Source organism: Verticillium alfalfae, genomic scaffold (assembly GCF_000150825.1).
Source record: "Verticillium alfalfae VaMs.102 supercont1.4 genomic scaffold, whole genome shotgun sequence".
NCBI classification, from domain to species: domain Eukaryota; kingdom Fungi; phylum Ascomycota; class Sordariomycetes; order Glomerellales; family Plectosphaerellaceae; genus Verticillium; species Verticillium alfalfae.
In genome coordinates, this window is record NW_003315035.1 from 932,403 (window position 1) to 943,037 (window position 10,635).

Genomic DNA, 10,635 nt, shown 5'->3' on the forward strand with positions numbered 1-10,635 from the left:
TCGCAGGACGTGTTGAAGCACATGCGGACATGTTCCAAGAGTATTTCGAGGAGACAATTCTAGTTTGTCTTGTATCTTACTTAGTTGTATACTGTAATATACGCTCGCTGGCCGTCTTGCTTGGTTTTATTACTTTGGCTTTTATAAGACGCTTGTTAGCTTACACGGCGTGCCTGTGCCGGCCAATTTCGTCGATAGGCCGTCCGACATCACACGTCTAGAGAAACGCTTACCGCACTCGCAGTCGCAACGAAAAGGAGGAGGGTCTTAGTGCTACATGGGCTCTGCGGCGTCGGCAAGACGCAGCTGGCCATTCACTTCATACGAACTCACCAGGCCGCTTTCGGCTCGGTCTGTTGGCTCGACAGCTGTTCAGAGGATCGGCCAAGGTGGAGTCTCGTTAGTTGTATGGGGAAGATTCCCGAGCAACGAAGCTGGAGAACGCAGCACAGAAGACTTGAAGTTGGCCACGAGTAGCCAGACAACCGCGACTGGCTTCTCATTTTCGAGAACGTCGACCTCGACCAAGAATAGTACAGGGTAGCGAATGCGTACGAAATAAACCAATGTATACCATGGGACCACGGACTGTAGGCCGACATGTCTCAACGTGTTGCGGAGCAGATATCCCGCTCCAATATATGAGTAAAAGAGCTTCTTCTAGGGTCCAGGTAGCATCTCGAGCTGAGGGGATCTAGTTACACTTCACCCTAACGGCACAACCAAAGGGGGATGAACCGCAGGTACAATGAAGCCCCAGTGATTGAGGGCACCGGGGGCTGTCTGTATCAAAAGTCAGCGTGTTGCCTTGATACAAATTAAAGAGAAAGCAGCGACAGGAAATAGTCTACCGTCTGGCTTGAGATATCATTTCTGGACTGATTCGCCACTGGAGGGACAACAACACGTGCTGCCATCATGATTGATGATGCTGCTTGCTCTATGAGCCCAATTTACTCGAACCGTCGACTCGATGATCGAACTTACTGCCAGGTGAGTGTTAGGTCGTCGGAGTCGTGTACTTACCTAGGTAGACACCTGGCTACTCGGAACACCGCGAAATAGGCACCACAGCCAAATCTGCACACCCAATGACCCCATCATCCTTCAATGCGGTACTCCTGGCACTGGATACTTCACTCAGCCGTGCTCGTATTTTTGCGCGGCAATGTACACTTGAAATGGTGAAATGAGATTGTAGTCGTCCAGGTCATTAGTGCCATGCTACCTTACCCCTGCTGCAGACCTCCAGTGGAGGAGCTCACGTCCTTCGTTTGTGAAGTCGAAATACAGGCAATAAAGCACACAGATAAGCTTAATTCTTAGCGGCACCCAGTCCAAATAAACTCGTCGACACATCGGACAGCATGCGCTTTGGGCGGAAGCTTCTGTGGCGGCGAGGGCATTCTTCTTGGCTTTGCCGCGTGGTCGTCTGATCACCATGCAGCCCACACGCTTGAGACATCCATCCATTGGGTACCACGCTCACTTGTCCCCGCCATCTCCAGCCCCATCCTGTCATTAAGGTAGCGGGCTGTTTGGAAACGGCGATCATGAGACCATGTTCCTGTGCTCGACAAGGAAGCCGGAAGCTTCTTGCAGGATGACAAGGGACGACGACTGCGTTCCGACGAGAAACCATCACCCTGGGCAAGCAAGGTAACCGTGACGGTTCGGCGAGGCCCCGAGCCGAACCTGCTACGGCTGGGCATCCAAGCCAGGCCCGTGCGATGTGTTGTTGATCATTGAGTGATACCTTGAGGTGGGAGTAGAAACGGTTGGCATCCCTTCTTTGCTCGCTGCTTGTGAATCTCCTCCTGTTGTTCCACAGGTCTGGTCATCACTCATTACTTCACTTCTTTTACTTATTTTTGCATCTCCCACGTTGACGTGGTTTGCCTCATTCGTTACTATTACTCTTGCCAACTACAAGCGTCAACATTGGACTTCCTTTTCATTCATTAGCAACAAAAAACCAAGTCAAGACATAGATTCAAAATGAGGTCCTCAAGCGTCATCTCTGTTTTCATCGGACTCGCGGCGGCGAAGCCTGTGCCAGTCAGCCACCCGATCGTCGAAGCCGTGGCACCGCACGTCGCGGCCAACGGCCCCTTCACCTTCACCTCGACGTACAACCTCATCGCGACACCGGATCGGGTCATCAACGCCGACAACGAGGTCGCCCCAGGCGAGGCGGGCTCGATGGGTTACTACAACTACGGCATCAACAGCGAGCTGGACATCATCTGCTACGTATGTTTGCTCACCTCACCCTTTTCTCTGGCGCCCCTGCTCCAATCGTCTCTCCCACCCACAGCCAAGCTAACCCGTGTTCTTCCCCTCAACACAGAACATCACCCTCACAGGCGTGACGGGCCCCTACGACTCCCCCGCCGTGACAGCAACGCACATTCACGAGGCAGCCGAGGGCGCGAGCGGCCCCCCGCGCATTGCCTTCCCGAACCCGGAACCCGCCGACTCGGGCCCCGAGGTCGTCAAGCGCTCCTCGGGCTGCATCCAGGGCCCCTTTACGACGGGCATCGAGAACGAGGGCGTCGACACGGGCACGGGCTTCACCCTCGCCCAGATCGAGGCCAACCCGGAAGCCTTCTTCACCGATTCCCACACAGTCGTCTCCGTGCCCGGCGTTGTGCGCGCCCAGCTGCAGGCGAACGCCCAGCCTGCCGCCGGTGCCGGTGCCGCCGCGGGCGGTTGCTCGCGTCAAGTCGTTTCCGCGGGCCCGCCATTCGTGTTTGTGTGTGTGGAGTAGAAAGATGAAGAAGATGAAGCACCAGCCTCGGGGGCTTCGCATCGGCAGGGCGGGAAGGGGCGAAAGTTAAACGAGGTTTCATGACGTTAGATTATCCTGCCGCGGCGATAGATGCCACTGCATGGGCCGGGTGTCTTGTCTTGCTGATAGAACTATTGCGGTTCGGCTGTGCTGGCTGCTTTACTTGATAATGACCGTGGTTTGAGCTAGCAATCTGTCTCGCGATATACTTCCTGAAGCATTTGCCTCATGATGGTTTTCTATGTGAATATTGGTACCATGATGCATGCTGCCTGCATTGAGATTGGTCCAGTACCTCCGTATCGCTGAACTGAAGAGCTGAACCCAGGGTTTCAGGTTTGGAAGTCATTTCATGGTAGGGGACTCACCGAACAATCCAATAAAAGAGTCCATCAAAAGCTCACCCGGCCGATCAGATCTGGACAAATACACCGAAAAACCTCCAACATCACCTGATGACCACTGCATCCACAGAGGGTTGTTGGAGATCTCAGGACAAGGTAAGAGGGATTGAGGTATTCATGGATTAGAGCAGCAATGCTCGAACTACTATTCCGTCTAGTGGTATCATCTTGCGGAAATAACGAGAAGGACTGAAAAAGACAACGACAGATACCAAGCTCAAAAACAAATTTGCGGGGGCCCAATATAAGGGACGGTATCGAACAAAAACTCGTCTGCCCAGTGCTAGGACACGCGTACAATCAAAGGGAAAGGATTAATCGGGGTTGTCAAAGTCAAGTCAAAGTTAAGTCGAGATGATCCCTTCTCCCTGAGCAATCAGAAGCCCGCTTCAGCGTGATGCGTAGGTGGGATTAGGCGTAGGGCTCGTGGTGCCCTCCATGTTGCCCGTCAGCTCAGCAACGCGCGCCTTGATACGTGCGACTCGAGACTCGATAGCTGGACGAGTGTTAGTGATCGATCTTGCTTACTCCTGGGGTCAATCAGCTTACTCTCTTCACCGCTCGTGTCGTCATCGCCGTCAGTCGTCTTGCTGTAGCCACCACGGCTCTTCTCTTCGCTCTGTCGTTGAGCGGCACGTTCCGCAGCGTTCTTGCGGATCTGAGCCCATCGGTCAATCGCCGGGGGGACCTGCGGCTCCTCGGGAGCCCTCTGCACGGGAATCCTCCGGACCGGTGCCTCCTTGGCAGTGGGCGTCTCGGGCTCGGCGGGAGGTGACGTGGATTCCCGGCCGTGGCGGGCAATAGGGGGCGGCACTGCGTCCTCGGACTCATCATCGGGAACGAAGGCGGGTTGATCATCGAGAGGACCTTGGTCGAAACGGGAGAACTCCTGACGAGCCTCGTTGGCATCGGCAGTGTCAACACGAGACAAGGTGTCCTCATGTGGGCCCTTGGGGCTCTGGATCGGTGTTTGCTGCGGGTTCTCGAGCGGTGTGACGAAATCCTCGACAGGAGTCGGCGCCGGCATGGCGGGCTCGGGCTGAGCGGGTTGCGCCGGTTGAGGCGGCTGAACAGGCTGAGGCGTGGCTCTGCCAGTGTCAGGCACGGGCTGCTCTTGCTGTCGGAGGAGCTCGTTGAGATCCGTTGACGCATTCTCGGGCAACTTGGAGCTACGGCCCTTACGACCGAAGAACTTTCGGAGACCGCTGCTGGCAGACTTGTCCTTCTGCAACTTCTTGTGCTTCTTGCTGTCTTCAGGTTCAGGGGAGACCATGGCCTCCCGGGGCCAGTCTTCTACCGATTCCTTGGGGGGCGGCATTGGGGAGCTGCGCCCCGCCTCGCCACGGTCGGTGGGATGAAGGTCTTGGGGTGCTTCAAGCTCCTTCTCCGAGAGCTGGGGCTCTTCGTCATCTGATCTCCGGTGGCTAGAGCGCATAGCAGGTGATGGCTGGGGGAGCGGGGACGGCTGTGGCAACAAGGAGGGGGACTTTTCAGGTACCTGGGGACGCTGCTCTTGGTCGTGGTCGCTAGCAAAGCCGTTGTGACTCAGGGGGCTGCTGAAACCGTTGAATGTCGCCGACGATGTGATGTTCCCTCGGCCAGCGCCGTTGTTGTTCAGATACGCCTCGCGAATAGTGTCCTTGTCGTACTTGTTCGCCCACTTCATTGCTGGCGAAGCCTCCTTCATGATGACCGGCTGCAGCGTCATGATGCTGTTTGTCTTGTCCTTGAGTTGCTCGGGACCATTGCGGCCCCTACGTTCGAGAAGACGCTGCTGTTGCTCCTGATTCTGCCGAGCTTGCAATTGTGCGGCGGCGGCGGCGATGCGGGCCTGCTGATCAGGACCAAGACTGGCCTTGCTCACCCCCACGGTGTCTCCATTTCCGTCCAGTACGTGCTTGCCAGCAGTAGACTTGGCGCGCTTGACGCCCTTGTTGCGTCTGGTCCAGCTGAAGAAGCTCTTCTTCTCGGCGAGGTAGGCGCCTTCCTGAGGCTCAGGGGCTGCTCCGACAACCATCTCTTCCATCACCAGCCATCGTCCGGATTTTATCACAGTCTCAATGACGGCGCAGCGGCCAAAGGCTGATTTCCTCTCGGGGGTCTCTTCAGGGGCCAGACTGCTCATCCAGACCCACCAGAAAGCCTCATCCAGATCAAAGCGCGTGATGCTCGCCAGCTCTCCTGGCTCCAGCTGACGTTCGGTCTCCAGCCTCGGGTGGTGTGACTGAGAGCTCCTCTGCCTGACGTTGGTCTCGATAGGGGGAAGGACCTTGTCGGGTGGCAGCAGGTGGTTCGTGCGAGTGTTCTGGCCGTCGTCCACGAATCCAGAGGACAAGAAGTCGGCCCATGATGGTGTCGTGGGCCTTCCCATGTCTACGGCGCCGGACGCAGGGGTTGTCCTCAGACCCTGTCGAGGTCGCCGGGCAAGTGCCGAGTCCTCGTCTTCCTCATCATCCTCAAGCGTACTGGCGAAACCGATGTCCTCGAAGCGTGACCAGGAGGCGTCTCGAAGGCCTGTAGAATGTTTTGAGCTGGAGACCTGGCTCTGGTTGGCAGATGAGATGGACTTAAGAACTCGTCGGCACTCCTCAGTCAGGGCTCGGATGGGGTCCTCAAAGTCGGAGAACTCTTGAAGCGCGCGATCCTCATCACGGAAGTGGAAGTGGTTGGCGCGGCGCAGTAGGGCGAAAGGGGTGGGTGACACCGTATCAACAATCATGACAACCTTGTTCGTAGACGTCTGCATCAGTGAGGGTCGCTGCGGTGGATACTCGGTCTCCTGCAGCAGCTTCTGCAGAGACATGGGCAGCATCGAGATGCCTCCCTTGGACTGCTGTGGCGCGACGGATCTGAGATAGGCGAAGAAAAGGTGACTCGTGGCGTCAGCAGCACTGCATTCGCCTGATTAGTATCAATCTAACACGGGCTGCGCACTGTCGCAACTGACCTCGACCAGGACTTGTAACCGCCCTCAAAGCCGCTGCCCGTGTCCTTCTGCTCGAAGGCCCACCATGCAGCCATACGTGAGAGCTTGCGGCCGCCCAGGCCGTTCATCTTGCCATGGGCGGCAATCGCGGAGATGAGATCAAAAAAATCAAAAATGATGCATGATCGCGCGCCGTTGTCAACGCTGAGAGGAATGAACGTCTTGAATGAGTCGCGCGCCATGTTGGAGTCTGCGGGGTCGCGTTAGGGGAAGGCAGTTCCATTTCCCGGTGGTCTGTCTGAGACACGGATGGTGAGACATACCTTGCTCGCCAACCTTGAAGAGTTCATAGGCGTCCCAGCCGACCACACCGCCTTGGAGTCTGCTCCAGCACCATTTCATGACGCCGGCAATGACCATGGGCTCGGTCATGCGCAGCTCTTGCGCCAATGCCTCGCCGCGTTGGTTGCCATCGAAGAAGTGTCGGACAAAGGTGCGCACGGCGCTCGGGTCCGACGTCGGGCGAAAAGGTAGAAGTAGGAATGGAAGATCGAGGGCTGCAGAGCATGGGAGTTAGCTCTGTGGTACCGTTGTACAGGAACAGGGGCAGAAAGGGCGCGCAGCAACCAGGAAGCAGTGCGAGCAGGAATGGTCGTCATACCTCGAGCCTTGAGCTCCTCCGTGGCACGCCTCATGAGATCCTGGATTTCCTCTGGCTCAATGGTACTCCTGGTGTAGGCGTCATCCCATTTCGGTTTCAGGGGCTGGAGGTCGGCGAGGGCGTCGTGGTTGGCGCCCTTCTTAGACTTGAGCTTGCCACCATCTTTGCCCTTGAGGCGGGAGAAGAGACTCGGCATGGCCGCAACAGCAACACTCGCAGTCGTGATGCAAGTCTAGGCTTGATTGCAGGCCCGTGGAGCTCGAAGCCGAGGTGCGAGAGGAGGGGTGTTTTTGGGTGGATGATGGAGATCAGAGGACGTCTGCTGCTGTCTGCTCTGCAGGAACGCGACAGGATGAGGGGTGTGGGCTCCACACGGGAGGGCAATCGAAGGCAGTCGATACGAAGGAAGGCGCGAAGGCGCGCTGGTCGGCGTGGTGGTTGTTGGAACCAGGTAGGTACGCTGGGTCGACAGGCGGACAAGATGGTCGACACAAATCCCCCCCGCTGCGTGTCACTTCTTCGGTGGAGAGGCGATGATGTGGACTAGAGTAGCAGCGAATGGGAGGAAAACGCAAAGAAGGTACTCAAGGGTATCAAGGAAAATGGAATCTGAGCGAGTGCTGTGTGAAGGTAAGGTAAGGTAAGGCGAGGTAAGGCCAGGGAAGGCAAGGCACTGTACCGTAGGAACGAAGGAGGGTCAAGTCAAGGACCGGGGAAGAGGAGGAAAAGGAACGAAGTGAACGAGCGCAGAGGATGTGGGACGGATGTGACCTGACCAGCTCTGGGTGAAGGGGAGGGAAAGTAAAGTGCGATGGGAGGTTTTGGCTCTACCACTCTCGTTCGTCTTCCTCTTCTTGCCCTGGCTGGCTCTGGTTCGACGAGAGCACGGCAGCGTCACTCAGGGGCAAGCGACGAATGATGAGAACGGACTCTTTAATTCGAAAAAAAGTACAGAGCACTGACCCTTGCTTTTCCCAGTAATTATGAGCAGGGGGAGGCGGGGGGGGGAAGAAGGGCCTGCCGCCCAAGGTATCTTTCATGCGGCAGCAAGGCTGAGCGATACCTCGCCCAGGACGTCGCTGGGGACGTGGTGAGACCCTGTTCGGGATTAGCGGCACGGGCGTTATAAATGGGTATCGGTACAGGGGGTCGAGGTGCCAAAGATGTCCTGGACGATTGGGCCAGCGCCGGGGCATACTTCGGCGCTAGTGATCTCATGTACACAGGGCCCGCCCGTCACCTGGCGCTCATCCCATACAGAGTTCTCGGCGTGCAAGTACGTGGATGGGATGTTCTTTTGGGAGAAGTACATTCATCACACAGGCCACTGATGGGATCGACATGATTTCGGAGTCCCCCAAGTCCCTGATTCAAAAGAAAGCGAGGTGGTCCATATTCACTCATCGACCCGTGCTCCCTCGAGTTGGAGGTGCCTTTTTAAGATGAGAGGGTCTTGAAGCCAGTGGTTCGGGCTGCCTTAGGTCCGTTTGGGAAATCGACTAGACACTTACGGCGCGGCAGTGGCCCATACTGTTACAGGAGGTCGTGGGTGGTGCAGCGGCTTCCACTGCTGTGGGCGTTTGCAGGTGGGGGGGGGGGCTTTGTTCCTCAAAGGGGAGGCCGTGACAAGGCCTCTGGGCGCTGCGGACGAGAGCAGTGAAGGCCTGTCTGTCCGAAGAGGGCTTTTTGAAAAGAATCGTCATGGGGCTGCACACAAATCTTGTACCAAAACCTCGTCCCTTGATGCACTTTCGACTTTTCAGAGGCATTCGCCAGATTGCCATGGCTCACTCCCCAACCCTGCCCCAAGTCATGTTTCAGACAACAGACGGGACAAGCCTCTGCTATGCCCTAGCCGGCCCGCCATTGACTTTTAGGCTTCTGAGGGTCCGCAACGGGCCCCCATCATCGCCGGCGGCGAGGCGTCAGCTGCGAGGTCCAGTCTCTCGCTTTACACCTACCAACCTCTAGGTCCCTTACCTTGGGGAGGTAGGTAGTGACAGTCCATCATTTGATGCCTCTTGCGGTTTAGCGTCGCGAGCATTTTCCATGCACACGACGCAACCTCATGCGCGTGGTCCTGCACCCCCACCATCACTGTGCATCTTCAGCGACTGGCCCCCGGCACATTCGCATCGGCTGCCGGCCAAAAGCCGTACGTACACAGCAGTTCAGCCGCGAGCCTGCCCAGCGCCATCTTTGCCACAAGAAAAACAGAAGACGCCCTCTGTTGTCATGAGTGTTGCGATGCTTTGTTCGAGTCTCTCTGCCCCTGTCGGGATCAGGACTTCGACGTAGCTTTTGCGCCCAACTGATTCTCTCGGCCGCCCGTCGACCCGAATCCGGGTGCCAATCCTGCCAGCATACCCTGCATGAGCTGGCCGCCGCCGCCTGCCAACACATCCTGGGCACCCAAGCTGAGATCCCTGGACTAACAGCTCATCATCCTTAATGGAAGAAGCCTTTTCTGTCGGGTCATTGGCTGCGCACCAGTCATGAGCTGGCAGGTGGCAGTGCCATCGCTGCCTGGAAACGACATTCCATGACCGCGATTGACGGCGTGCATCGTCAGTGATCCCACCCTGACGCCTCTGTCCTCTACCTCTTGTGGAGGATATTGAAAAGGGGGGGGGAAACCCAGATTCGCTTCACCGCTTTGAATCTTCTTTCTGTGATCAGAATTGGGATCTGACTTTTCAAGGAGACAAAGGTCCTGCGCCTCGCAAGCCGTCTCGGTCGCTGATCATGAATGCACTTTTACAGCCGTGGTAACCTCAGCACAAAGACTGGCCCCTCTGTATGACCTTGGATGCCCCAGTGGCCTGAAATAATGCGCTTGTGGTCCCAGTATTTCTTCTGCCAATCATTCCGATCGCGCGGCCGGATGCAGGATGAAGTCGAAACAGCGTATGCAGACAGACATGCTTTCTGCTCCCCAGAACACTAATGTTCGTGATCTCCCTTCCTCTACCTGGACCCTCTCCATGATGCACCCGGCTATCCCGGTTACCCACGTCACATTGGTCTCCAATTATTTCTCCCTTTGTACGGGCTGACCCACGTTCATGTGCACCGTGCTACTCCTAGGCCAGGTATCGTTCGACATGGGAGGGTGTTGAGTTTAGACCTTGACGCGATCGGTGGCCTATGAGTCCAACTCATACGACGGTGTCGAGATTGGCGAGACCGCCAGGACTCTGCGCATTGCGCGATACGCCAGCACGTCTCCGTTTCGGTCGAGGTCAGGTTTGATCTGCCATTGTCGAGGCGGGGCTATCTTCATCAGCCCTGACCATGCATCCATCATGGTGACGGTAAACCACAGGCACTCTTCATATTGTCTGTGATACGTAATTCGAGAACACCCTTGTATTTGTGCAAATCAGTCACGATTCGTGATATGTAATAGATTTCAGGGTAACAAAAAAAAAACGCCGACCCGCTCATTATATGACATGTAGGTGCCTGCAAAGGGCCAGGTAGCTGTAACGGCCTAGGCAGTTGACTGCACTGTGCTCTAGTCCTTGGGCTCAACTCCGGCGGCCTCTCCGTTTGTGCCGTCAGCCTCTGCCGCCTCTCCGGCCTTGGCCTCGTTCTTCAGCTGAGTCTGCGCCTTGGCCTCGGCCTCAGCCAGAGCCTGCACCATGGCCTCCTCCTCAGCCTCGTCCGCCTCCTCGCCATCGTCCTCCTCCGTCGCCTTCGTCTTCGTCTCCTCCACAACGGGCGTCTCGGCGGGCTTCGCGGCGACCGCCTTCTTGGCGGCAGCCGCTCAGCGTGCTGCCGCCGCCGCTGAGATCCCAGTCAATCTCGGCGTCGTCGCCGTACCTCTGGACGAGCCACTCGTTCGACTTTT

The 10,635-nt window shown here is 56.8% G+C and overlaps 4 protein-coding genes across 4 annotated transcripts in view; 2 read left to right on the forward strand and 2 right to left on the reverse strand.

Moving 5' to 3' along the window:
- Positions 1–404, forward strand: part of VDBG_03711 (phospholipase) — a gene marked incomplete at both ends in the record, with an annotated part of 1,400 nt that extends 996 nt beyond the window's left edge. The window contains one exon of the mRNA XM_003005712.1: positions 222–404. Coding sequence (XP_003005758.1) covers positions 222–404 — 183 coding nt within the window. The remainder of the gene's footprint in view (positions 1–221) is intronic.
- Positions 405–1,998: 1,594 nt separating this feature from the next.
- Positions 1,999–2,770, forward strand: VDBG_03712 (conserved hypothetical protein; the record flags this gene model as incomplete). Its single annotated transcript, XM_003005713.1, has 2 exons — positions 1,999–2,253; positions 2,351–2,770. The coding sequence occupies 2 exons, from the start codon at positions 1,999–2,001 to the stop codon at positions 2,768–2,770; spliced, it is 675 nt and encodes a 224-aa protein (XP_003005759.1).
- An 814-nt stretch (positions 2,771–3,584) lies between these two features.
- Positions 3,585–6,978, reverse strand: VDBG_03713 (conserved hypothetical protein; the record flags this gene model as incomplete). Its single annotated transcript, XM_003005714.1, has 5 exons — positions 3,585–3,691; positions 3,745–6,086; positions 6,143–6,371; positions 6,445–6,678; positions 6,783–6,978. 5 exons carry the CDS (start codon positions 6,976–6,978, stop codon positions 3,585–3,587), a joined length of 3,108 nt encoding a protein of 1,035 aa, XP_003005760.1.
- Positions 6,979–10,299: 3,321 nt separating this feature from the next.
- Positions 10,300–10,635, reverse strand: part of VDBG_03714 (uracil-DNA glycosylase) — a gene marked incomplete at both ends in the record, with an annotated part of 1,303 nt that continues 967 nt past the window's right edge. Inside the window, one exon of the mRNA XM_003005715.1 lies at positions 10,300–10,533. Within this exon, the coding sequence (XP_003005761.1) occupies positions 10,300–10,533 (234 nt within the window). The remainder of the gene's footprint in view (positions 10,534–10,635) is intronic.